The 27,842-nt window shown below is 19.4% G+C and overlaps 2 protein-coding genes across 10 annotated transcripts; both read left to right on the forward strand.

Moving 5' to 3' along the window:
* The first annotated feature begins 4,990 nt into the window (after positions 1-4,990).
* On the forward strand, positions 4,991-19,487 carry LOC409332 (ubiquitin carboxyl-terminal hydrolase 7). 7 transcript variants are annotated; one of them, XR_003305568.1, is made up of 19 exons: positions 4,991-5,898; positions 7,154-7,252; positions 7,942-8,214; positions 8,370-8,488; positions 8,753-8,887; positions 9,166-9,360; positions 9,536-9,707; positions 9,806-9,998; positions 10,081-10,234; positions 10,481-10,675; positions 13,914-14,135; positions 14,415-14,709; positions 14,940-15,159; positions 15,248-15,415; positions 15,508-16,012; positions 16,089-16,160; positions 16,222-16,321; positions 16,490-16,780; positions 16,877-19,487. XR_003305568.1 is itself a non-coding variant. In XM_026443610.1 (18 exons), the coding sequence occupies exons 1-18, from the start codon at positions 5,805-5,807 to the stop codon at positions 16,612-16,614; spliced, it is 3,336 nt and encodes a 1,111-aa protein (XP_026299395.1). In that variant the 5' UTR covers positions 4,991-5,804; the 3' UTR covers positions 16,615-19,487. The 7 variants fall into 7 exon arrangements, 5 of the variants coding, with proteins under 5 accessions (XP_026299395.1, XP_026299396.1, XP_026299398.1 ...); XR_003305569.1 differs by having other exon boundaries at positions 4,992-5,898; positions 16,511-16,780; XM_026443610.1 differs by having other exon boundaries at positions 16,490-19,487.
* A 2,295-nt stretch (positions 19,488-21,782) lies between these two features.
* On the forward strand, positions 21,783-27,131 carry LOC411796 (serine hydroxymethyltransferase). Of its 3 annotated transcripts, none has more exons than XM_006562406.3 (7): positions 21,783-21,896; positions 23,931-24,111; positions 24,921-25,114; positions 25,240-25,451; positions 25,527-25,851; positions 25,972-26,471; positions 26,558-27,131. In XM_006562406.3, exons 2-7 carry the CDS (start codon positions 23,941-23,943, stop codon positions 26,722-26,724), a joined length of 1,569 nt encoding a protein of 522 aa, XP_006562469.1. In that variant the 5' UTR covers positions 21,783-21,896; positions 23,931-23,940; the 3' UTR covers positions 26,725-27,131. The 3 variants fall into 3 exon arrangements, with proteins under 3 accessions (XP_006562469.1, XP_016770772.1, XP_006562468.1); XM_006562405.3 differs by lacking the exon at positions 21,783-21,896 and adding an exon at positions 22,452-22,522; XM_016915283.2 differs by lacking the exon at positions 24,921-25,114 and having other exon boundaries at positions 21,787-21,896.
* The last annotated feature ends 711 nt before the right edge of the window (positions 27,132-27,842 follow it).

Raw genomic sequence — 27,842 nt, forward strand, 5'->3', positions numbered from 1 at the left:
AAAGTGCTAGATGTTATATATACCATTTTTAAAAAATATATATAAAGAAGAAGAATAAAACAGAGATACTCCATTATTTTAAAATTTAAAATATTTATAAAAGACATCATTTTTTTTACAGGTTTTCTATATGTAAATTTTAATGTTATTTTATCATTGCGTTTATATATATCATTTTATTTAAAAAATTTAAAAAATATAAAAATATTCAAAAATTTAAGAAACATAAATATTGTAATAATCATTTTTATTTAAAAAAATTATATTTTTGAATATTTTTTTTAAGTAAATAATTTACATAAAAAATATAAGATCTAAAATGTATTAAGTTACAAAAATATATTAATAATATTAATATTAAAATTATGAAATTTTGAAAAATGATGTATTTTTTATTTTTGTACTTGTCAATATCATGCAATTATTTGTATTTATAGTAAAATTAAGTATTTGTAGTAATGTTAAATTTTATTGAGATGAACATCTGATATATATACTTATTTATTTTCATTATATTTATTTAATTCTAATCATTTATATATATATAAGATATTAAAGATTGGTAGTTTCAATACTATAATATATATTTTTTATATTTTGAAATATTAATTTTATAATTAATTTATTGGGATCATCCATTATATTCAATATAAAAATATTCTAAATTCTTATTTTTTAATAATTAAATTATATTTATATAATAAATTTTATTTCATATAATTTAACTTGAAAAAAAAGTTTGTTTTTTTTATTATTATAATTGTTTAAATGTAATAATCAAATTTAATTTTATTCTAAATATTTAAAAAAATTGATAAGAGTATTATATGAAAACTTAAAAATATTATTTTGTTAAATATTATAGTCAAAAAAAAAAAATTTATAGCTTGTTCAGTATTAGTTTTAAATATTAATAATTATAATTATAAATTTTTTTGATTTTTGAATTTAATATTATAAATTTAAAAAATTAAAATATTTATTATTATTTTAATATATCATTAATATATTATTAATGATATAATAATATAATTATATAAATAATATATAATATAATTAATTTTAATGAATAATTTATAATATTCATATTTAAAATAAATTAAATCACAATTCTTTTTATGTTTTTTTAAAATATATTTTTTAATTTTTTTATCTTGAAATAAATATTTTTTTTTAAAAAATTAAAAAAATATTTTGTATTACTGATAATCAAGATTAATTAAATTTATAGAACTTATAATAGAAATATTTTTTTATTACATATTTATCTCTTTATTACATAATATATAAATATTGGAAATATAATTTCCAATTATATATATTTGAAAAAAGATTTTCAATTTACAATTGACATTTATAATAAATAAAGATCTAATGTTCAATAGTTGAGTTAATAATTATTTATCATAATACAATTATTAATATTATTTAATTATTTAATTATATATGTTAATTATTTTATTTAATAATAAAATATTTTTTAAAAAGATTATCAAAATAAACTATATTTGCTATATATATGTATTACTATTATTTATTATTTATTATCATTATTATAATCTAATCTAATTCAATTTTATTTTATTTATATTAAATTATAATGCAGTAATATATTTGAGGATATATATTAGAAATAGAAAATAAGTGCTATAAAATAATATAGAAGCAAAAATACAATATTATATATATAAATAATAATTATTGATTTAATAATTATGTTTTAATTATTATGTTTTAAAAATTTGAATTTGTTAGAAAATATTTTAATGTAATAAATATTTTATTTATAAAAAATAAATTTTTATCAAATTTTTATATTTATCAACTTTAATATTTTTTATTATAAATTGAATTAAAGATAAAAACATAATGAATGCAATTTATATGTATGGATAATAACATATCAATTTGATTGAATTTATATCTATTAAAAAATGTATTATAAAATTTAAATATATATTTCTCTATCTATTAAATATTAACTGAGACTTTCAGTAGAACAATCCTTATTTAATAATTAATAGTTCATAAATAATATACACATATATTAATATAAATAAATTCTATGAATTTTTGATTTAATGTATTACTAAAAACTGTATAATATCTGCTTAAAATTTATGGTAATAGATTTTTATTTTATTTTATTACAATTATAAGAAGATTTTTTTAAATTATCATATTTGCTCTTTGTAGAAATTATAGAGAAAAAGTAAAGAAAACTTATACATTATTAAAATATATAAAATATTTTATATTATTTAAAATATTTAAAATATATAAAATACTGAACTAGAATAATTGAACAATATAATATAATTGAATAATTATTACTTTGAATAACTTTAAATAATTTATTTTAATTTTAAATAATTTTGATAGTATTTTATTTATATATAATATTATATATTTTTTTTCAAATAATACTACATTAAATTATCAATATATTTATTTTTAATATATATTAATTCAATTTAGTAATTATATATATATATTTATTTAATTTATAAATAAAGTTTAATTTTTTATATATTTTTTTTGTTCATTTTCTTTCTTTTTTTTTAATTCTATTAATATCTTTTATTAAAAAATTGTTTGTTAACACATATAATAATATAAATATTTATAAATACAAAATTTTTTTTATCAATAAATATTTAAATAATTAATGAAAGTTTTTGTATAGTAAAATCTTATTATTTTTTATGGAAATAAATGTCAATTATTTTATATTAAGATTAATTTATATTAAATACTGTTATATATTTTTTTTGTTATTGTATAACTTTTTATTATTGTATAATTTTTAAAGCAATTTGTCAATTTTAATTATATCAATTTTTAAAATATATAAATGATCATAATTATTTATATATTTTATAATTTATTTATTGTAGTAATAAAGTTTATTATTATATATATATAATTAAATTATTAACATAATCTAACATAATCTATATATTTAACATAATATATATTTAAGATTTTTTATTTAATATTATTTTAATATTATTTTTATTTAATATTATTCTTTATTTTTATTATATGCATGTATTTGTATTATATGCATAGTTTATATAAAATTAAGTAATATTTTAAGTAAATTAATATAAATTTCATTTATTAATAATAATATATACATATGTAAAAAGTTATTTTTATTATGAATATGAGAAGTAAGTAATATAATTAATTAATGAAATTATTTTATTTATATAAAAATAATAGAATTAATTAATAGATTTAAATACTTTATTAATTTATTTTAATTATTTTTATTTAAATTAATTTAAAATAATTTAAAGTAGAAAAAATTATTTTTAAAATATATATTTAACTGGATTTTATAAATATAAGTTAAAATAAATAATGAATATTTTAACAAATTATAACAAATTATAAATAAAATTTATATAAAAATTAACATATATTACAAAATTATTAATCAAAATTAATATATTAATATTCAAAATTATAAATTATTAATATATCAATAAAAATATTTATTATAAAAATGTTGTATTATGTATTAAATTTGTGAAACATCTATCATATTGTGTGTGTGTGTGTGTGTGTGTGTGTGTAAAATGAAATAGAATTTTATAAATTTTAGAGATATTTTTTATTTCTGAAACTTAAAAACAACAATATTCTATCATGAATATTAAAATTTATAATATTTTTTAATAATTTTTTTCACTTATAACCTAACATTAAATCTAGTAATATCATAGAATTTTTTTCTATTTTTCATAATATTATTACATACTTATATATATATTTAAAATTTAATTCAAAATTATATATTCTTATATTGTATATACTGAATTATATAATATAAATCAAATCTATACGTATTTATCTGTAATATTTTTATAACATAATATATGATATAATATATAAAATATATAATATAATTTATGAAATTGTTACAATTAAAAATAAATTTATTTTAAATTATAAAAATAATAAAAATATAACAATATTTTTGTAAAACTATATCTTAATATTAAAACTAATTTAATTTTGAATTATAATCAAATAATCAAATTATATATAGCATAAAGATAATTAATTGTAATTATATCAATAATTATTTTTATTTTCATTTTATTCAATTATTTTATTCCAGTTTAATTAAATAAAATAAAATAAATAAAAATATATAGAAATATAAATATATATAAAAAATATATAAAATGCAATATTTTTGAATGTACAAAATATATAATATTAAATTAGATATAAATTATAAAATATATTAATGATTTGTACAAATGCAATAATTTATACTGATTATAATTATTAAACATTTTAATTTTATTAAAAATTTCTTCAATTTTGTCAATTTTATTATAATTTCATTTATTTAAAAAAATTTCTTTATATTTTTATTTCCTCTTTTATATATTTAAATAATGATTTGATTTATTTACTTCTGTTACTGATTCAATAAAAGATAGATTTAATATTAAGCGCGATATTTAAATTTTATTTTATATATTATAAGTAAGATAATAAAAGTTTATAAGTATTTAATATTCGTTATTATTTAAATGTTATATTATTCTTGTATTTTTGTTTTGAAATTTTTGATACATATGTATTTTATTATTATAAAAATGATATCAGTTATAAAAATTAATAAATATATAATATTTATTATATATTAATATAATAAATATATAATATTTAATATATATAATATCAATTTTTTTTATAACCTAATTAACTTTAAAAAATATTTTTTAAAGTTAGTAAGTAACTAAATAATATTTTTCTTAAGTAATTGATACAATAAAAAAAATATTAATTTGTTCTTAATATAAATTTAAAAATATAAAAACAAAAATATAATATTTTCTTAAAAATATATATAGAACAGTTTTGTATTCATATTATCCTTATTCTTTTCTTATTAATGAACTAAAATATAGTATTGAGTATGCCATCTAAAGAATCATGAAAATTTCGTGGCCTATACGAATTGCATGCAGAACAGACAGGCAAGAGGTAAGCAATAGAACAGTGTAGTTCGTCGCCATTTTGTTTATTTTCACGTAAAAGATTTGAGAGACGATCATCAAAGCAGATCGTTCTATCTTTATTCGTGAAAACATCAGCTGAGTGTTTCAGTAATCAAATTAAAAAACTGGAAGCACTGATAAAAAAATTTGTTAGCACGAAGAATCATTGGCAGAGGTTGGAAAGAGTATTAAGATCGAAACATAGTGGAGCTGAAGTTTGCAAGAAGTACGTAGGTTTCACGATTAGTAGCGCGCCGGTCCCGCGGTGCGGAAACCGTTTCTCGGATCGGTCGAGAAAGAGTGAGGGAGTAAAAGTGAAAAGTGTGAGCAAGATAGATATTACAGAAATAAGAAAAGAAATAGTTGTAGCGACAAAAGCAGGGACAACGTAGAAATTACGAAGATATTGCACAAGGGTGGAATATATGTTGTGGGCGTCCCCCGAAAAAGCGGGGGCATTTGATAGCCGCAGAAATTGGGCTCATCACAAGTAAATATCAATCGTCGTCGTGTGGTAAAACGACGTCGCTCTCAAGTCGTAGTAGTGACGCGAGCCCGGTTACGATTGGAATTGATCAAGTACAAGAGCAAAATTTTCTTGAGCAAAAATCTTCCGTCCCTGACGAGAATCAGTTTATCGAACGACAACAGTCAATTTTTGCTCGCAACCCGTTCATAGTTACACCAGTTAAATTAACTTCAGAAGTAACCTCGACGGCGGAAGCCGCCTCCGAGGTTCCCGGCGCAATCAAGACGACCATCAATATCGGCATTGCGATGAACCACGTTAACGATCAAGAAAATCTTAAACAACTCAACCTGGCACCAGTTCAGGTTAATGAAGTTGAAGAAATGGATACACAAGAAGGAGGTACAATTTTCATTCATTTATAATACTTTATTTAATTTTTATAATTTTAAATTAGTTTCATATGTTTTGATTTTCATATTGAAGGTTATGGAAAATACTTCAAATATTATACGTTAATATAAACATTTTACAATAAATTTTGTTTGCATATATATTTTATATCCATATATATACATTTATTAAAAATGGTTTTAAATAGAATTTAAAATAATAACAAAAATTATATTGAATTTATAATTAAAAATATAAATAATTATTGCAATTTAAATATTTTATATTATATTATGTTAATATAATTTGCTGGGATATTATATTTTGAATAATTTTAATTTAATATTAGATTAGTTTATTATATACTTATATACTTATAATTTATATTAAAAACAAAAAAAATAAAATCAAAAGTTATTATATATATGATATCCAATTATCTATATCTTTCATAATAGATTTTATAAGAATATCAATAACATCTAATATATACATATTAAATATATATATATATACATATATATATATATATATATATATATACATATATACATATATATATATATATATATATATATGAATATAGTATATATAAAAAAATATTACAAATTATTTAATGTGACAAAAAAATAAAATGAAAATATTTCAAATATATTATTCTAAATATATTTTGTATAATTTATAATTTATTTCTTTTTTATTATATTAATAGAAATATTTTGAACATATTTTAATTTTTTTAACAATTTATAATTATATATTAATATTAATATTATATATATTATTATATTAATATTATATATAATTATATAATTAATATTTTAATATTTTTAACAATTTTTTCTACCAAATGTGTAGTTCTTCATTTGGTAGAAACATTCATTTGTTATTTAATTATGTCAAAATGATTGAAATCAGACACAGCATTTTTCACTAAGTATTTGTATAAATTACCACATGGATATTTCTGTAAATCATTTTATTAAGATTATAAAATATTAATTAAATTTTTTAGTTTCATATTTAATGTTATAGGTAATTTACAGCACAAAAATATTTATTATATTTGGTAATGTGCAATTTTTCATGTACAAAAAATATAAAGTACACTAATGTTAAAAATTTATATATCATATATAAAACAGTGCATAATTCATCGTAAAATGTAATTTTATCCATTCAATTTATTTTTAAATTTATAAAAGCTTTTTTCAAGAAGCAATTTTTTAAAAATTTTGCAGTAATAGATGTCTTAACCTTCTAGAAACACCAAATGATGGTGGAGGAGATGGCAATGATACTAGTCCTATGAACGGAGAATCAGAATTAGCTTGTATAGTTCAAGATCAAGAAATGGAGGAAGGTAGGAAAAAAATAATATTTTTAAACGATTTATTTTATTCATAATATTTTTGACTTTGAATTAAATATAATATTTAACTTTATATAAAAAATATATATAATTAATAATTTATATTTTATAATTTAATAATTTTTATATAAACAATTAATTTCATATAAATTTTAATAAAAAATACTATAATTTTTTATTTCTAATAGATTGTTTAAATTATATTAGGAATTAAATTTATAGAAAAGAACTGAAAAATTATGATTTATAATTATAATTTGTTACAAAAAATAAAATAACAATTTTTTTATATAATCTTCAAAAAAACTTCTGTTATAATGAAAATTTAAATATACTTTAATAAAAAACAGTTATTAATATTTTATAAAAATTATTAATATAAAAATATAGTTTAAATAGCATTTTATGTAAATAAGAAAAAATAGAATTTTTTAATTCTTTTAGTATACATTTTCAAGTATAAAAATAAAAAATTATTTATATTATTTAAAAATTGTTTAATGTTTCTTTTTTTTAATATATTTACTTATATTATGAAATTTAAAAATATTAATTATGAATTAAAATAAACTAATTAGTATAGTTATAATAATTATTATAGTATCTTAAATTAAAAAAAATTTTTTTTAAATTTTAATTTTTTCGTTTTTTTAAATTTTATTATTAATTTTTTTTAATAGACGAAGCAAGATCAGAAGCAACATTTCGCTATACAGTGGAAAATCTTTCTAAAATGAAAGAAACTCAGTTATCACCTCCATGTTATGTTCGTAATTTGCCATGGAAGATAATGGTAATGCCAAGATCAAGTCAAACACAAGATAGAGCTCCTCAAAAATCACTTGGTTTCTTCTTGCAATGTAATGGAGAAAGTGAATCATCGTGGAGTTGTTATGCAGTTGCAGATCTTCGATTACTTTCTTGTAAGGAAGGACAGGAACCATTTAGTAGAAGTTAGTATATTAATATATATCTATATATATATATTTTTTTTTCAATAAATCATTGATTAATTTCATTTAATTTTTAATTTTTTAGATTTTATACATTATAATTTCTCATATTATTATGTATTTTTAAATATATTTAAGTATAATTCTTATTTTAGAGATTCAACATCTTTTCTATAGTAAAGAAAATGATTGGGGATTTAGTCATTTTATGACATGGCAGGATGTCTTGGATCCTGATAAAGGTTTTATTAAAGATGATTCTATTACACTTGAGGTTAGTAATGTTATAAATATTTTAAATTAAAAAAGATGCTCATATTATTTAATTTAAATTATTTTCAATTAAAATATGATGAAATTTTTAACTTTTTGATTCTTTTATAAATTAATTTTTCAAATTAGATTTATGAGATAAATATCATTAATTTCTATTCCACATTCATTTTTCTATAAATATTTTTAAAAATTATATTAAATACATTTAAATTTGTTTTTATAATATTATAAAAATATTATAATATTTATTTTTTTAAAATAGGTTCATGTCATGGCTGATGCTCCACATGGTGTCAGTTGGGATAGTAAAAAGCATACAGGATTTGTAGGTTTAAAAAATCAAGGTGCTACATGCTATATGAATTCTTTGCTTCAAACTTTGTATTTTACTAATCAGGTAAATTAATAAAATCATTTTAAATATTTAAAAATTTGTAAATTTAATTTATAACTTAAAATTTGTTACAATGCATATTGTGTATATTATATTAATATAAAATAATAGTGGAACACAACAAAATATGGATATTATGAGATTATCAGGTTAGCTCAAGTAAAATAAATTTTACAATATTTTTCAAATTCAAAATTAATAAACAATTTTATTTTTTAGAACCTAAAATTTTTGAAATTGTAATGCAAATATTTAGTCATTTATTTTTTTTATATTTTCAGTTACGTAAAGCAGTCTATAAAATGCCGACTGAAAGTGATGACTCTAGCAAAAGTGTTGCTTTGGCTTTACAAAGGGTATTTCATGAATTGCAATTCTCTGATAAACCAGTAGGTACAAAAAAATTAACTAAAAGTTTTGGTTGGGAAACATTGGATTCTTTTATGCAACATGATGTACAAGAATTTTTACGAGTGGTAAGGAATTAATACTGTTAAGGAATTAGTTTATTATTATTACAATTTATTATAATTATTTATCATAAAACTTATAATATCTTTAACATATTAATCTAAAATATCTTAACTTAATAATTATATATCTCTGTAAATAGATAATGGATTTTTATTATTTTATTAATAATTGTTATAGCTTTTAGATAAGTTGGAAAGTAAAATGAAAGGTACATGTGTAGAAGGTACAGTGCCAAAATTATTTGAAGGAAAAATGGTGTCATTTATCAAATGTAAAAATATTGATTATAAATCAACTAGAGTTGAAACTTTCTATGATATTCAATTAAATATTAAAGGAAAGAAAAATAGTAAGTATATATGTGAAGAAATCTTTTTTTAATTAGATAAAAATTTCATGTTTTTTATATTATATAAAATATTATATTATATTAAAAATTAACTTTAGTTTATGAGTCGTTTAATGATTATGTGAGTACTGAAAGTCTGGATGGTGATAATAAATATGATGCGGGAGAAAATGGTTTACAAGAGGCGGAAAAAGGTGTTATCTTTTCATCATTTCCACCAGTGTTGCATTTACATTTAATGCGATTTCAATATGATCCAGTTACAGATTGTTCTGTGAAATTTAATGATAGGTAAGAAATAAATTATTATTATATAGAATTTATTTTTTATTATATTTTTAATCTTTATAAATATATGTATTATTTTATTAAGGTTTGAATTTTATGAAAAAATAAGTCTTGGCAAATATTTACAAAGTAAAGAAACAACAAGTGCAGATTACACATTGCATGCAGTCTTAGTTCATAGTGGGGATAATCATGGTGGACATTATGTTGTATTTATCAATCCAGCTGGTGATGGAAAAGTATGTGTAGTTTTTATATTATATATATATATATATATATATATATATATATATATATAAATATGAAAATATAGATATTATATTTAAAATAATTTATAAATTTTTGTTTCTAATAGCATATATCGCTTATGTGTTTTATTTTTATTAAAAATAATTTTATATATTTTTCAATTTAATTTTGTTCTTAAATAATTTTAAGTAATAATTGCATACAAATACCATTGATTATACTCAATCTTGAAACAGTGGTGCAAATTCGACGATGATGTCGTCTCAAGGTGTACAAAACAAGAAGCTATTGAACACAATTATGGTGGTCAAGATGAGGATATGTCTATAGCTGTGAAACATTGTACGAACGCCTATATGTTGGTATATATAAGGGACTCTGAGTTGGAAAACGTCTTACAAGAAGTTAAGGAAGAGGATATACCTCAAGAGGTCAGAAACGTCCTACAAAGAGAGCTTTCCCAGGAGTTGAGCGACCTTGAACGTGACAAAGACGCGACTGACTCAATCAAAGACTCACATACAGAGACTACGACTCTTCGTCCGTGCACGCAAAATTCTCGAAATCCAAATCTCTATATTCATGATTTTTAAAGAGATGGAAAGAGTTGTAAATTGGTTGAATTTTTTTCCAACAAAACTTTCCATTTCTTAAATATGTTTTGAGCTAATTTTAGCTCATAACATATAAAATCATTAAATTCATAAAACATTACATCAAGTTAAATACGAAGATGAAATGAGTTTAATATAGGAACATATTTGAATAGATTCAATATTTTGGATATATGAATTAAATCAGAAAATAATATCTACAAATTAAATTTAATAAATTAATATTTTTTTTAGCACCTATATATACATATATATATTTTCAAATATTTGTTATAAAATTTCTCTTAATATTTTTTAATAACCAGAAATTTATAGCGTTATCAGCTTCATGCTGTTATATCACCAAATGTTGATATTGTATACATTGTCTCTATTTTCAGGTACATGTTGCATGTAATATGTCACACTTGTGTGACGTAAAGTGTTACGCGCGCATTACTTTGCTGATATTTATTTTATATTTAAAAAAAAAAGAAAAAAATTCTTTACGTATATATATTCATCGAATTAAAGTTTATATGCAAAAATATTTTGTTCTAATATGATTAATCAATCAATTAATCAATGTAAAATGTTATATTACAATTGTCTGAAATGTATATTATCAGTAGATCTTTACTAATTAGTGTTATATAGAGATTTGTTTTATTCAAATGAAAGTATTTTTATCTTTTCGACAGAGGATTTTTTTGTATGGACGATTGAGTCATGTAAAAATGAAATTTTTGTTGATTCTTCTAATTTATTTTTTTCATTACTTACAAATTTTATATTTATATATTAGTTGTCTAAAGGTTATACAGCTATAATTAATGTACGCGTTGCACTTCAGGTATTTTAAAAATTGCAATCGGGTTGACATAAATCTGATTATTAGGCTATTATCATGATGAGCCTTAGAATCGTTTTGAAATGTTTATTGTAATAAATATTGTATGATATTATACTTAAAAAAAAATAATTGTATTGTAGTATTCTAAAGCTTTGGGTAACAAATGCACAGACATATCGCAGAATAGGTTGAAAATGTGTGAATAATTATAAGAAAAATACTGGCAGGAAAGACTTATTAGTTAATAGAATGAGATAATTATTCAAAATCTGATTTGAAATAATGAGTTTTAAACTCATGAAATAGATAATATTATGGAAAAAGAGAAAATGAATTATGAGTAGGATTTATTAATGTCTGTTTCTTCCTTAATACGTCTTCTAAGGTGTATTTGTTATTTAATGAAGATTTAGTGAGTGAGGTGAAATGTGATTTATATTAATCAAATTTATGATTTTCATGAATTAATATTTTGAATCAACGTTAATAATAAAATTAGGATATCGAACCTTGTAATAAGGTCTAAATCAATCGAGTCGTTAATTCATTAAATTTTGTCAATGTTAATAGTCAGTATCACCATTAACAGATGCTATCTATTTATTTGTTGTTACATATTAATAAATAGAAAAATTCAATGCCTCATGAACAAAGTGAATATATATATATATATATATATATATATTTCACAATAACTATAAAATACCTATATAATATTAATCTTTATCTTAGACATAAAGTGAATGAAAAGATATAGAATAAACTATTGAATACTAGAGAATTTCAAACACTAAAATCACATTAGTTAATTTGTTACCATCTTTACGTTTTATTTGTTAAAAATGTAGCTATATTATTATTTAAAACATCCATAATAATAATTCAAATGTGAAGCATCTCCACACTACTATAGTTATACATTACATTTTTATTATTATTTGGCATAAATGATGGTCATGTATTTTGATAAATATTCATAATATACAAGTATGATAGTTGAGATCTGTACATACTGTTTATCAGTATTTATATTATTATATTATTCTTATTTTAACAAAAAATATATTTTTAATATGAAACTTTATATAAAATAGGGCTCAGTTAAATTTAATTAAGTTCGAAACAATAATTAAATTTTTGCAAACAATATTGCACTTTTTTTTTAGAATTGAAATATAATTCAAATATAACTCAAATATAATTCATTAAACAAAAAAATATTATAGAATATAGAGTTATAATTAAACAAAATAGAATAGACGCATTGCGCATAGTCAAGATCTGAGAGAATGTTGTAAGAAAAGAAAATTAGCAAAAACTTCACTTTCTATAATTTTTGTCTTATTTTTATGAGAACTTAGTAATTGTTGAGATTTTTTTGATTAAACTAATCATGACATGAAAATAGATTCATTTTACTAATAATTATTTACTCAATAATCTATAGTTATTTATAATAATTTGAATATTAAAACTATTATATTATATTTAAATTTATTCTAATTGAAAGTATCTCAATAATTCATGATACAATTTTCATAAAAATTAAACGAAAATTAAAGAAAATAAATTTTTTTTTATTGCATGATATTTTTCTTTTTTTTTTGTATTCCTGCTAATATCTATCTTTTTTTTCGTTATATCTATTTTTATTTTATCTATCTGAAATCAAATTTGAAATTAAAAACAAACGCTGGAAAATTGAACAATGAGAAAAGAATAGGGATGAGTAATAAATTATTTAATAGATCAGATTTTAATAAAATTTAACTGAGCATATATTTTAATCAAAATTTAATATTAATCTATAGATAAAATAAAAATATTAGAAAATTTATAGGATTATAATTTAATAGATTTTATAAATTATTAACCATTAAAAATCATCCCTGTTAATTATTTTAAATATTACATTTATTTTTTAATATTATTTGTATTAATTTATGAAGTATGTAACCATCATTCACAGCTGAATAATTTTCATTGTGTAATTGTTTGACTTAGTAGTCTGTATTGCGGCAGATGAACAAAATTAAAATTATATAAAGGACAAACAAAATTCATTCTTTTGATGTTTCGAATACTATTTGTTCTCGAATCTCAAAAGCATGATACTAGTACACTGCTTTTCTAAAAGTTTAAATTTTAGAAGACAGATGAGGAAAAATTACCAATGAGATGAATTTAGTACATATATGGATAATTTTAATTTTGTTGGTCTAGCTGGTGGAGAGGCTGCAAGAGGAGAAGAGGCTGGAACAAATACGAAGAAAGGAAAGAACAGAAGCATACTTGTATATAACCGTCAACGTCCTTCTTGAGGATAATTTTGACGGTCACCAAGGGAATGACTTGTATGATCCAGAACATGCTTTGTATCGTGTATTTCGCGTACGTAAGCAGTGTACCTTGCACGAGTTTCTCGAATTGCTGAGTGATAGCTTGGTAAGTGTTGAAAAATTTTTCATGCTATTACTCTCATCATATTATATTAAAATATATTAGTATCGATATTTTCTTTTATCGATATTTTTAATTATTTTTAAAATATTGGTGTGACTTCATAATATGTGCTGCTATTTGGTTATATATTATATTGTTGTGATCATCTACAAACACGGTAGGTGATTGAAAACTTATACTTAAGAAAAACAAGATTTTATGGAGTTAAAATATTATGAAATTGAAATAATTAATCTTATGGAATTCATTCTATTTCTACAGAAATATCCAATAGAACAAATTCGTCTATGGCCACTGAATGTACGTTCAAACCAAACTTGTAGACCAATGCCAATTGAATTAGAAAATGATCTTCAAAAATCTATTTATCAATGCGCGGAGAACCCAAATGTTTGGAATGTATTTGTTGAACTTGTTCCTCCAGATTCTGATTTAACAGCATTGCCACCTTTCGATAAAGATACTGATGTTCTCTTATTTTTTAAATTATATGATCCTAAAAATAAAAAGATTCATTATTGTGGACATCATTATATGCCTGTCACAGCTAAAGTCCGTAAGTTTTATTTTAATTAATTTTCTTTTTTTAATTTGTTTTTTATTTAATATTATTTTATCAATATTAAAAGTAATAAAGAAAATTTATATAATTTATAATTATTGTTTGTAACATTTATAGTTCTGGAAATATTTTAATTAGATATTAATTTAGAATTCAATTTTTAGTCAATAATTTATTTTTATCTCACAGCAGTAAGAAATAATTATTATTATGATTTTATGCAGAGGAACTTATACCAATTTTAAATGAGAGAGCTGGTTTTCCACCTGATACGGAATTAGCTCTTTACGAAGAAATTAAACCAAATTTGGTAGAAAAAATAGATAATCTAACAGAACCATTAGAAAAAGTTCTTGAAGAATTAATGGACGGAGATATTATTGTTTTTCAAAAAGAAGGAGACAATCAAATGTATGAGCTTCCAACATGTAGAGAATATTTTAAGTAAGTTAGAATTGTTTAGAATTTTTTAGAATTTGAAATTTAATATTTTTCACAAAAAAAAATCTAATATGAAAATTTTATATTTTAGAGATCTATTTCATAGAGTAGAAGTTACATTTTGTGATAAAACGATTCCTAATGATACTGGTTTTACAATGGAACTTTCATTAAGAATGACATATGACCAAATGGCAAGAGCTGTGGCACAGAGACTTGGTACAGATCCTTATCTTTTGCAGTTCTTTAAATGTCAAACGTAAGAAAATATAATTGTAATATTTAATTATTATTATATTAATTATAATTAAATTTATATATATATAAATATTATATTTTTTATATTTACAGTTACAAAGATTCACCTGGACATCCATTAAAATGTACATTTGAAGGTTCATTGAAAGATTTGGTTTCTTATTGTAAACCTAAAGCGAAAAAATTATATTATCAACAGCTTAGTATTAGAGTAAATGAACTTGAAAATAAAAAGCAATTCAAATGTATATGGGTTGGTCCATCTCTTAAAGAAGAAAAAGAAATTATTCTTTATCCTAACAAAAACGGAACAGTAGCAACATTACTTGAAGAAGCTAAAAAACAAGTAGAATTATCAGAAAATGGATCCGGAAAATTAAGGATATTAGAAATTAATTCTAGTAAAGTCTCACCTGGTCCAAGAGAAGATGTACCTTTAGATAACTTAAATACATCTGGTACAAAATTATACAGGATAGAAGAAATTCCAAATGATGAATTAAATTTGGCAGATGATGAAATGTTGGTTCCTGTTGCACATTTCCATAAGGATATTTTTTCAACATTTGGTATTCCCTTTTTCTTTAAAATCAAACATGTAAGTATAAAAAAAAATTTTTCTAAATAAATAATTTAATTTTCAGTTATAAATATTTTTATTTGTATTTATATAGGGTGAACCTTTTCCAAAAATGAAGGAAAGACTATTGAAGAAATTGGGAGTACAGGAAAAAGAATTTGAAAAGGTAGGCATCCTAATCTAATTTTATTTGATATTTTATGAGAATTCATAAAAAAACTTTGAAGTTTAAGTTCGCGGTGGTAACAATGGGTAAACCACACTTTATTATGGATTCGCCAGAATATTGCATGGATCTTGCTGATTTTCGTATTCATCCAAATCAAAGTAAGTATTAAAAAGTATTAAAGAAAAAGAAACTATATAAATATATATTCACATATATACATATATATAAATTCAAATTTGATATAAAATATTACCATAAATGAAATAATGAACTATTTTATAATAAAAAAATTTTAAATTAACATCGATGAAAAATAAATTTTGTAGTTTATCCACTTTTAAATGCAGGCACATCGCCACTTAGGCCTTGGCTTGGCCTAGAACACGTCAACAAAGCGCCAAAGCGCTCTCGTATCAACTACCTCGAAAAGGCCATTAAAATTTACAATTAAATTTTCATCATACGAAGAAGAATAAAATTAGGCAGCCACTCATATAATTTATACGACTCTATAGTAAGAAAGCAACGTCTGATATACGATGGTTGGAAATGCGTTTGTATTCGGTTCTTCAGCCAGATAGTACACAGTTTTAATATTACGATCATGTTAACGAAAGGTAAATTTACGCTTTGTATACGATGGATTAAGAGACTGTAATGACCCTGCAATGATACTTTATGCATCATGGAAGTTCTCCCTTTCGAATCGACAGGGATTTTACGTAATGGCTGGATCGATGGTACTACATTGATTCCACTATGCTCCAACAATGGATTAGACACTTCTCTCTACGAAATCAATTTTTATGTTTGTAAATATTTTGCTGATCAATGGCAATTATTTAACAAATATTTTTGAAAACACTGTTTTCATTATATTCGAGTCTATCAAGAACAAGAATTTATTTAAATACATATTTTATTACTAAATAAAGAAATACGGATAACAACTGCAGAATGAAGAAAACTCGTATCAGGAAACAAAAAGGTATTTATAAATATAGCGTACTACTTCTGTACAGTACATTTTTTCTCGAAATTTTAGTTATTTGATCCTGCCACGTAAAATCTTTGTAATTGAATATAACAAGACCCAAAGAAACACTATGTATTGTTCTACGTGATGTAATATTTAATATCCATAATCAGAAAAAAATTGTCTATATATACTCTTGTTTTATATCATATTCAGGATGTTTGAAATGCAAACTTATAATTAGTGTTGTAATCTTACATTCTATATATTTTTTTGCAAAATAATAAATATTAATTAAAATTTTATATCATTTCTTAATGCATTTTTATATATAAAATGTAATTTAATTAAACTTTAATTGTAGAAGATATAATTAAATTATATATTTCATAACAAAATTATCATTACAAAATATCCACAAAATAATTTCTAAATAAAATTTCTGGATTGTCTTTCAAACATCCTGAAATTTTTTGTTTGAATATTCTTTTTTGTGTGTGTTTTATGCGTATTTCCTATATATTTTATTGAGATTCTATGAAATTTTGCAAATATGTAATAATAGATTAACATTAATAATGAAATAATCTCAATTACAATATCAGAAAAAAAAAGAAAAAACACATTGAATATAGTAAATTCATCACGATTTGAGCAAATATATGGAATATATTGGAAGATAAAAATTATTTAGAGAAAAAGAAGGGTCATTTCACAATTTCATTAATCAAACTTTTTTTTGTTTTATTAATTATTTCATAGTTTTGTTCTTTTATTTTTTATTCACTGCATACACTCTACGCGATAACTTGCCACGATATTATTACAAGATTTTCTATTATTTATGAATCATCTTTTATTCAACATTTTCTCCTGTCTGTAACTGTGATTAAAGTCTTTCTTTGAGACGTTTTAATTCATGGCTCCACAATACCTAAGAATGTTACTAAATATTGAGAGAAGATGGAGCGATTTATTCAATTTATTTAATAAATAAATTTTTTTCTAAGAGTTTAGTTTATTATAGTTATTTAAAAAAAAAGAAAGAATTTTAAAGTTCAATACAAAACTCTTAAAATATATCAAGTTGATGATTTTAATTCAAGTTAATTAGTTAGTCTATTAGAATAATTACTACAACACAATTGGAACGATAATTTATATTGATATATTATAATTTAAAGAAATGTATTAAATGTAGCTCTTATGAGTATGTTATTATTCTGATGATGCCACGTTTTTAAAGCGCATTTCAACATCGACGAATAATTACTATAAATTGATAATAAATAAGAAATTTATGCGATGTGCAGTAATATTTACGAAGACTGGACATGCTAGTTGTGAAGATTGCAATATTTTGTAAACCCAAACGTGATTGTACAGCTAGTTTGACTAACTACAGCCGTAATTTTAATCATGTATATGCTTTCATACGTTTCGTTGTAAACATTCAACTGCAGTTGATTATTTTTGTTCTTGAAAATAATTTTAATATATATCCTATTAAAAATTTAGAATTTCTTCAATTATTTTATTATGTGGTTTTGAACAAACTTAAATTTTCTTCGTTCTTTTTTTCTTCTTTTAATTCATAAAATTGTTAATCATGGAAAGATAAAATATTAAGTAAATATTAAATAGTTTTTAGAATTGAGAAAATTAATAATTTCATTTCTGTAATTAAATTACGTATGAAAATCATTAGTCTGATTCTTTCTAATGATAATTTTTATGATTTGCTTTACTGATAAAAGCAATGCAAAAGTTTCGATCGAAGGAATAGCGTATATATATACCTGGAAACTATGAAAATATAAATTACGTTTTATTATTCATATATATATATATATATATATTTATATATATAATTACATATGTATATTAATTGTATACATATACATTTTATTGTTACGTTCCTCAATGAATACTAACGGTAATGATGATTTCGAAGTTGAAGATAGATAAATATCACTTGTGACAATGTTAATAGTAACTATGTATTTTTTGCACTAAATCATATGAAAATTATATTGGAAGAAAATTATTTAAGTTATTGTATTATAATAAAAAAAAAAGAAAAAAATATATCAGATTTACATATAATGAATAATCCGCAAAAAATGCACTTCTAATACATGATATAATGCTTGTAATTAATTGTAACGCATTTCTGTTTTTGTACAGCTAATATTGTAGCAGCTGCTCAATTGCGATTGTAAAATTTATCAATAATTTTTCAATAATTTTTTTCTAAGCAAATAAAAAACAGAATAAACAAGACTACGGAATGCGTAAACGAGATAGTTGATAATAAATAGAATAAAATGAATGTTTTACGATTTTAATCGATTATCTTATTTGACAACAATGTCATATATTTTAATTTCTATTAACACATTTATGTTAATATTATTTTATTTTTAAGAATTCAAATAACATTTAATATTACAAATTGTTATTAAAAAATTAACTCATGTAAAAATATAAATTTATTAAACTATGTAGTAATACTAAATATAAAATCGAATAGGAATATATTACAAGAAAAATTTATTCTTGAAAACTTTTACACTTGTACATAATTAAATTGATTTTTTTTTTAAATATAAAAAATATAAGTAAATATATAGAACAATATAGAAACGAAGAATTAAATATTTTTTTATCTATCTTTCTAAATTAGTAATTCAAATTATTTGTTATTTACATAAATTTACATATTTAAAAGATATTTTAAATTTAAAAAAAATTATATTTTAGATTTAATGTATAAGAAAGCATATTTGCTGTATTAATTAAAATATGTTGGATAAATGTAATATTTAAATAATATCAAAAGTTGTAAAGTATGATTTTTTATTATTTAATTGCAAAATATATTTTATTATACAATTTGCAAAACATATAGTAGGAGTTTATATAATATGATATGGAAGAAATTAATGAAAGTTAAATTTAAAAAATGATTTGAAATAATTTTTTTGAAAAAGATTTTCTAAAATTTTTCATGTTATATAATTAATGTTATTTTTAAAATTATTAATTTATGTATATATTTTTAATTAATAGTAAACTCAAATAATAGTATACTCAAAATTAAAATTTTTAATCATTGAATATTTAATTTTTAATTTTTGTAATGAAATAATTTCTTATTTAATACTAAAATAGTTAATTTACTTTTAACTTATCAATTAATATAACCTGTATTTGCAATTTAATAATTACATATGAGTGTTAATTAAATATTGTATATTTTATTCATATCATTATTATTTGATTGTAGTTATAATATGTTAGATAAAACATTTGATATTAAAATAAAATTATTATAATCATTATAATTATACAATATAATACAATATTATAATATTTATTATTAATACTATTATATAATGTTATATTTACTATTATTATCATTCCTTACAGATTATTAAACATTATATTATAACATAATTATTGTCATCAGAACAAATCCTTACTATATTTTTGAAAAATATGTAAAATATGTTGATATGTAATGTAAATATTTTTCATCAAATTTTGTAATTCAATATTATTTTATTATTATTTATTTTTTATACATTTCTGTCAAATATTTTAAATTCATTCAATTTTAATTTTAAAAATTTATTAAAGAAAAATATAAGAATTTATTTTAATGAAATATTTTTTACTTTTATACTATTATTTTTTTTTCTTTTTCATTTATCTTCTAATAGTTATTATAATAAATGAAATAAAAAATTATAAAATATTAATATATTATAAAATATATTTGAAGAATTGATTTTAGAAACCAAAAGAAAAAATTAAAAAACAAAAATTAGTATAAAAATATCAATTACGTTTATTTCTTTAGTTATAAACAATTTAAGTTAGATGAAAAGGATATGAGGGAAATAAAGTTGTCTTATTTTATTATGTTTGTTTCATTTTTATTTATTTATGTCTCATTTCATTTAATTTCAATTGATTATAATTTAATAAATCAATTTTATAAATCACTTTTTATATTTGTTTTAGAATAAAATTATGCTCCAAAAATATCTCACAAATATATTAATACTTTATGTATGATAAAATTTTATTTTAAGTTTTTTTTTATTAGAATTTTTTTGGAATCTTTAAATGTTAAAAAACCAATAAATTCGAAAATAATAATAATATTAAAAAACAAAAAAAAATGCTATGTACGAATAAGATTAATATATTAATCATAACAAAAATTAATTTATAAAAAATAAAATGAAAATTATAGCCAATGAATGTTTATTATAAAGTGTATCTTAATTTCTTTAAATAAATTGTTAAATTTTTATATTTTTGTCTTTTTATTTGCATGATTATTTTATATTTAAAATGAATAATAATAATAAAAAAATAATAATAAATAGTAATAAATTTATAATATTGATTTAATTATGAAATGATAATTGTTTTAAAAATTTCGTAAAAATTATTATATTAATTTTCTGATTATTATAATTATTTGATAAATTTTCATTAAAAGATAAGTAAAAAAATTAAAGTATCATCAATAGACATTTACATTTTATATAATGTAATAAAAAAAAATCTTAATAAAAGTAAGTTAACTGATAGTTGATCAGTAAGAAATATGATGTATATACTGTAGTTTGTATATATTCGAAGAAAATATGAGAGTGAACTACTTACTTTCAAACAAGTGGTATTGCTATAGTAAAATCACAAAAGTTGTAAATTCTTATTAATTGAAAATTTAAAATAAAGTAAGTTGCGATTAATTGTGATGCAGTGAAACATTTCTAACTGAACAATTAAAAAATGGAATTAAATTATCAAAAATATATTAATTAAATTGATAGATTATAGCAGAAAATTTCTAGATCTGTAACATATTTTTAATAGGGAATATTCTGGTAACAAGTCTAATTATATAATTTCATAATATCTATTGTATTAAAATATTTTTATGTGGCGATTATAATCTTTTTTTTTTATATTTTTAAAAATATGAATTGAAGAAAAGTATTTAAATTATTTAAATGAATTACAAAAAAATGATATAATTATTTAAAATTTAATAATACTTACGTATATTCAATATTTTTATTATATTAGCTATAATATAATATTAAATATTATTTTTTAAAATTTTTTATATAAGAATAATTATTAAATAATTATATTTATTATATAATTGATCAAAAAAAAATTTTATACTTTTATATAAACTAGTTTTTAAATATTTATAACTATTATAAATTAAATAAATTAATTTCGATATTGAATTGAAATGAAAACGTTTGAAATTACATTTGAAAATTACGCGCGTGTACATGATAGTTATCAATAGTGTTGTTGATTTAAAATTTTTCAATTCGAAAATTTTTAGGTTAGATAATATGATTACATATGTTATTAAATATATAGTTGTAACTAATATGTACAAAATATAATAAATTTCTAGTTGTCATATACATACTGTAAGAAACAAAAATATTCATATATAGTTTAAAATGGAATAATTTATTGAATCAAATAATTTAAATTTTTTTGGGATGTTAGTAGAAAGATTAATTTGCTTACTAAATAATGTGTAAAAAAATTAAATTTAAATAATAATAATAAAAATTAAAATTAAATAATAATAATGTATATTAAAATTAAATTGTTATGTGTATATAGATGTGAATTGTGAAGAAACAAAGATCATGATTTTTAATTTTTTTATTTGAATCTACTAATCTAAAACACTCTTTTCATTTTAAAACATATTTTTTTATAAATCTAAATTACAATCAGTAATTTTTTCAACAAAAATTTTTATACTTTAAAAAATTTATTTATTTTAAAAAAATTCGATTTTAAAAAAAAATTGTATATATATATATAGAACATAATATATTATACATAGAGCAATTTATTTTTTCCGATAGGAAATCTCTTCAAATAAAATCAATTGAATTTTTATCATTTTTTCATATTTTGCATAAAAATATTTTTTATAATAGGATAATAGAATATTAAAATCCAAATATTTTTAAAATCTAAATATTTTAATATAGTTCAAAATTTTGTTTTTGATTTTATTATAAAATTATATTTTTAAAAAATGAAATAATAAAATTATAAAGTTTAAAAATTGATTATATTTTCTTAAAATGATATTTCATTTAAAAAAAATTGTTTTATATATAACATTATGGTCTATATACATGATATAAAATAGAAATATTGGTGATTTTGACAACATAAATTATTAAATGAATTTGCGTAAGATGTATAAAAATTTTTGTGACTGACTGTATGTATATATACATAAAGTTTCATCGAAATCGATAAATACATAAAAAGCTACAAATATCAAAAAATGAAAAATTTATTAGATTTATTATAATCATAAACTGAAATTCGTGAAAAACTGCAAATTTGAGAATTTTCGATCATGTTTATAATTCATAATAATATTAATTAGATTTTAATAAAATTTTGTACCTATAACTTTTTTAAATTTATGAAAGGTATAAAAAGATATAAAAATATAAAATTTTTATTATACATTAAGATAAAAAAGTTAAAAATCATAATTTTTACTTTTTTTTTATAATTTTATCTAATAGTAATTTATAAAATTTTTTTTATATATTTATTAAATTAATGTTTATTATTTATATCCAATATTTCAAAAAAATTCAAGTCATTTAGTTTATTTTTAAAAAAATTATTCCATTTTAAAAAATATATGAATATTTTTTTTTTCTCATTGTATGTATTTCATGAGTTTTTATATATAATTTAAGAAAACTAATTATGAATTGGTCGAGTATAAATCAACGCTGTTTTCGATTGGTTGAAAATTGGTTAATTACTCGAACAAAACATATAAAAGGTCATGTTATTCAAGAATACATATCAGAAGTCTTTCGCGGCGTTTCGAATCTCAACGTATATTTTTCAACCACCTGTTGCACATCAAAACTTGTAAGTAATTTTATAAATTATTTATTGTTAAAAATAGATTTTTTCATATCATAGTTAGTAATAATAAAACAAATTTAACAAATTTTATGTATATTTTTAGATAGATCATATGTTAATTTTTTTAATTTATTAGAATTATATTGTTTAGAATTATTATATTATTGTTTATATATTTATATATATTTTGTATGTGTTAATCTATATATAATTTTAATGTTTTTAATGATATAAAATAACTTAAAATAAATTTAATTTAATTTTTGTTATTTTATTATTCTGACAAATAATATTGTACTAATTAATTAATTAAATAAAAATTTATATGTGAAGTTTTAATATTTATATTTTCATATATTTTATTTTTTATATATTTTAATTTTTAATATATTAATTTTTATATATTTTTTTTTTCTTTTTGATTAAAATAAGAATATATATTATGCATTAATTAAATTATAAGAAGTATTATTTAAAATTCTTATAAATATATAATTATAATATAAAATAAACAAGTGATAAATAAATAATAGTAATCAAAGTATATTTTATATGTATATATATAATATATTTAGATTTCCTTTTTATTGTGTCATTATACAAAGGGTTATCAACGAAAACATTGAACTTTATCAGAATAATAAGTAAAAGTTGCACAATAATATGAAATAAAACTTCCTTTAAAAAATAAACAAATATTTATTAAAATAGATATTTCAATATGTTTCTTATATGAAATAAATTTCAATTTATCAATCTATTTTCAATATACAAAATAAATATTAAGAAATTTTAAATTATTACTTATACAGCATATGCCTGAATTAATTTATAAAAATATCTGGGAAACAGACCCAGAGCTTTTTGAATTAATGAAAAAAGAAAAAAAAAGACAAGAATCTGGTCTTGAAATGATTGCTAGTGAAAATTTTACATCTCTTAGCGTTCTTCAATGTTTAAGTTCTTGCCTTCATAATAAATATAGCGAAGGTCTTCCTGGTCAAAGGTATTGTTTATAATTTATCATTATTGTTATCTTTTAATTTATTCTTATTTTATTATTTAATTTTATTTATATGTTTATTAATAATTAAAATTAATTGTTATAATTATCCTTATCATCATATTCAGATATTATGGAGGAAATGAATATATTGATGAAATTGAATTATTAGCACAAAAACGTGCTTTAGAAGCATTTAATTTAAATCCTGAAGAATGGGGTTGTAATGTTCAACCATATTCAGGAAGTCCAGCTAATTTTGCTGTTTATACAGGTATAATTGAACCTCATGGTCGTATAATGGGTTTAGATCTTCCAGATGGAGGGCATCTTACACATGGTATTATATATAAATTCATAAGAATATTATAAATTAAAATTAAAACTATTAAAATTCTTTGGATGAACTTTTCAGGTTTTTTTACTCCAAATAAAAAAGTTTCTGCAACATCATTATTTTTTGAATCAAAACCATACAAAGTTAATATTAATACTGGTTTAATTGATTATGATAAATTAGCTGAAGAAGCAAGATTATTTAAGCCTAAAATTATAATAGCAGGAGTATCTTGTTATAGTAGATGTTTAGATTACAAACGATTCAAAGAAATAGCAGAAGAAAATAATGCTTATCTATTTAGTGATATGGCTCATGTAGCAGGATTAGTTGCTGCTGAATTAATTCCTAGCCCATTCAAATATAGTGATGTTGTATCTACTACAACACATAAAACTTTAAGGTAATTGCTAATTTATAATTAATAATATAAATAAATGATTTTATTAATTTCTAGTTTTATTTTTAGTCTAATTTTTTATCATATTTCATTAGATAATATTTAATTTTTTTAAATTTTTAGAGGACCTCGAGCAGGTGTTATCTTCTTTCGCAAAGGAATTAGAAAAATTGGAAAAGATGGTCAAAAAATTATGTATGATTTAGAAGATAAAATTAATCAAGCTGTATTTCCAGGACTGCAAGGTGGACCTCACAATCATGCAATTGCAGGCATAGCTACAACAATGAAACAAGTCAAATCACCAGAATTTCTTCAATACCAGAAACAAATTATAGCTAATGCAAAAAGATTATGTACAAAATTACAAGAGTATGGTTATAAAATTAATACAGATGGAACTGATGTTCATATGTTACTTGTAGATTTACGATCTACAGGTATTACTGGAGCTAAAGCAGAAAAAATTTTGGAGAGTATTTCTATTGCTTGCAATAAAAATACAGTGCCTGGTGATAAAAGTGCATTGAATTGTAGTGGTATCAGACTTGGTACACCTGCATTAACTACTCGTGGTTTAGTTGAAAAAGATATTGATAAAGTTGTAAACTTTATACACAAAGGTATTTATTTTAAAATGTAAAAATAAAATTTAAAATTTAATGCAATCATATATAAAAAATATTTATATAAATATCTAAATTTTTAGGATTATTACTTTCTAAAGAAGTATCTAATATTTCTGGTCCTAAACTTGTTGACTATAAAAGAGTATTAAATACTGATGCTTATATAAAGGCAAAAGTTGCAGCTTTAAGAAAAGAAGTTGAAACATTTTCTAAACAATTTCCTATTCCTGGTTTTGAAATATATTAATAATATTATTTCATTTAATATTGTATAAATTTAATTAATTTTTTTATATTGCTTTTTTTTTTATTAATTTTGTAAAAAAAATGAACAAAGATCATCTTTGTTTTATGAACACTTTTTACTCGTAAGGTATACAAACGTATGTATGTAGGAATTTTGTGTGAAATATGTAGTTATATACATATATAATATTTTTACAGATGTAAATTATTTAAAAAATGCTTATTATGAGTATATTAAGAAATTAAATACAAGAAAATGTTTAATTACAATTAAAAAATATTAGATTATGTGAATTACAATATTGCATTACTTATATAATATAATAAATTCCTTCTTTTCTTTTTACGATTTTTACGATTTTTAAAAACTTTGTACACTTATTATTGCAACTAAATATATTTTTTATATATGTAAATTAAATTTTGTAAAAATGAAAATTTAATCGCATAAATTATTATTAAAACAAAGTAAAAAATTTCAAAATATAATTCCAAGTTTATACAAATAAAAAAATATTAAAAATTTTTTTGTGTCATTACACATAAGAAATTTATCATTTATAATTTGTTTATATAATTTTTTGTTTAAAATTCTAAATGTATTGCTATATTAATCATTGAAATATTTGTTATTCATTTTTTACCAATTACAAGTGAAGTAAGTGAAAATTAATTCATAATTTAATTATATATAAGATATTAATATATTTATGGAATATCTTTGAAGAGTTGTATAGATTATATCAAACATAATACTTATTATACAAAAATGACGGATAAGATTTATTTATTATTATAAGCAATTAAGATTTGCATTAAATGAAGTAAAACAAAGCAAAATAAAATCGCCTCACTTTATCTAATGTAAATTTAAATTGCTCATAACTTAATAAATAAGCTTAAATAACATTTTGTGTATTTTTTGTGTTTGTTTTGATCTCTAGATCTTCCGAAGCTATCCCACAAAATCCATTTTTATATATCTTATATATAATATTTAATCTTATTTTCATATTTCTTTGTTTGTTATATAATTTTAATCAATAATCGGCCATAATTTATTTATCCATTAAGAATTCATTTGAATTATTATAAATTAACGTGCATTAATAATAATAT

The sequence above is a fragment of the Apis mellifera genome, linkage group LG11 (genome assembly GCF_003254395.2).
Source record: "Apis mellifera strain DH4 linkage group LG11, Amel_HAv3.1, whole genome shotgun sequence".
In the NCBI taxonomy this organism is placed as follows: Eukaryota; Metazoa; Arthropoda; class Insecta; order Hymenoptera; family Apidae; genus Apis; species Apis mellifera.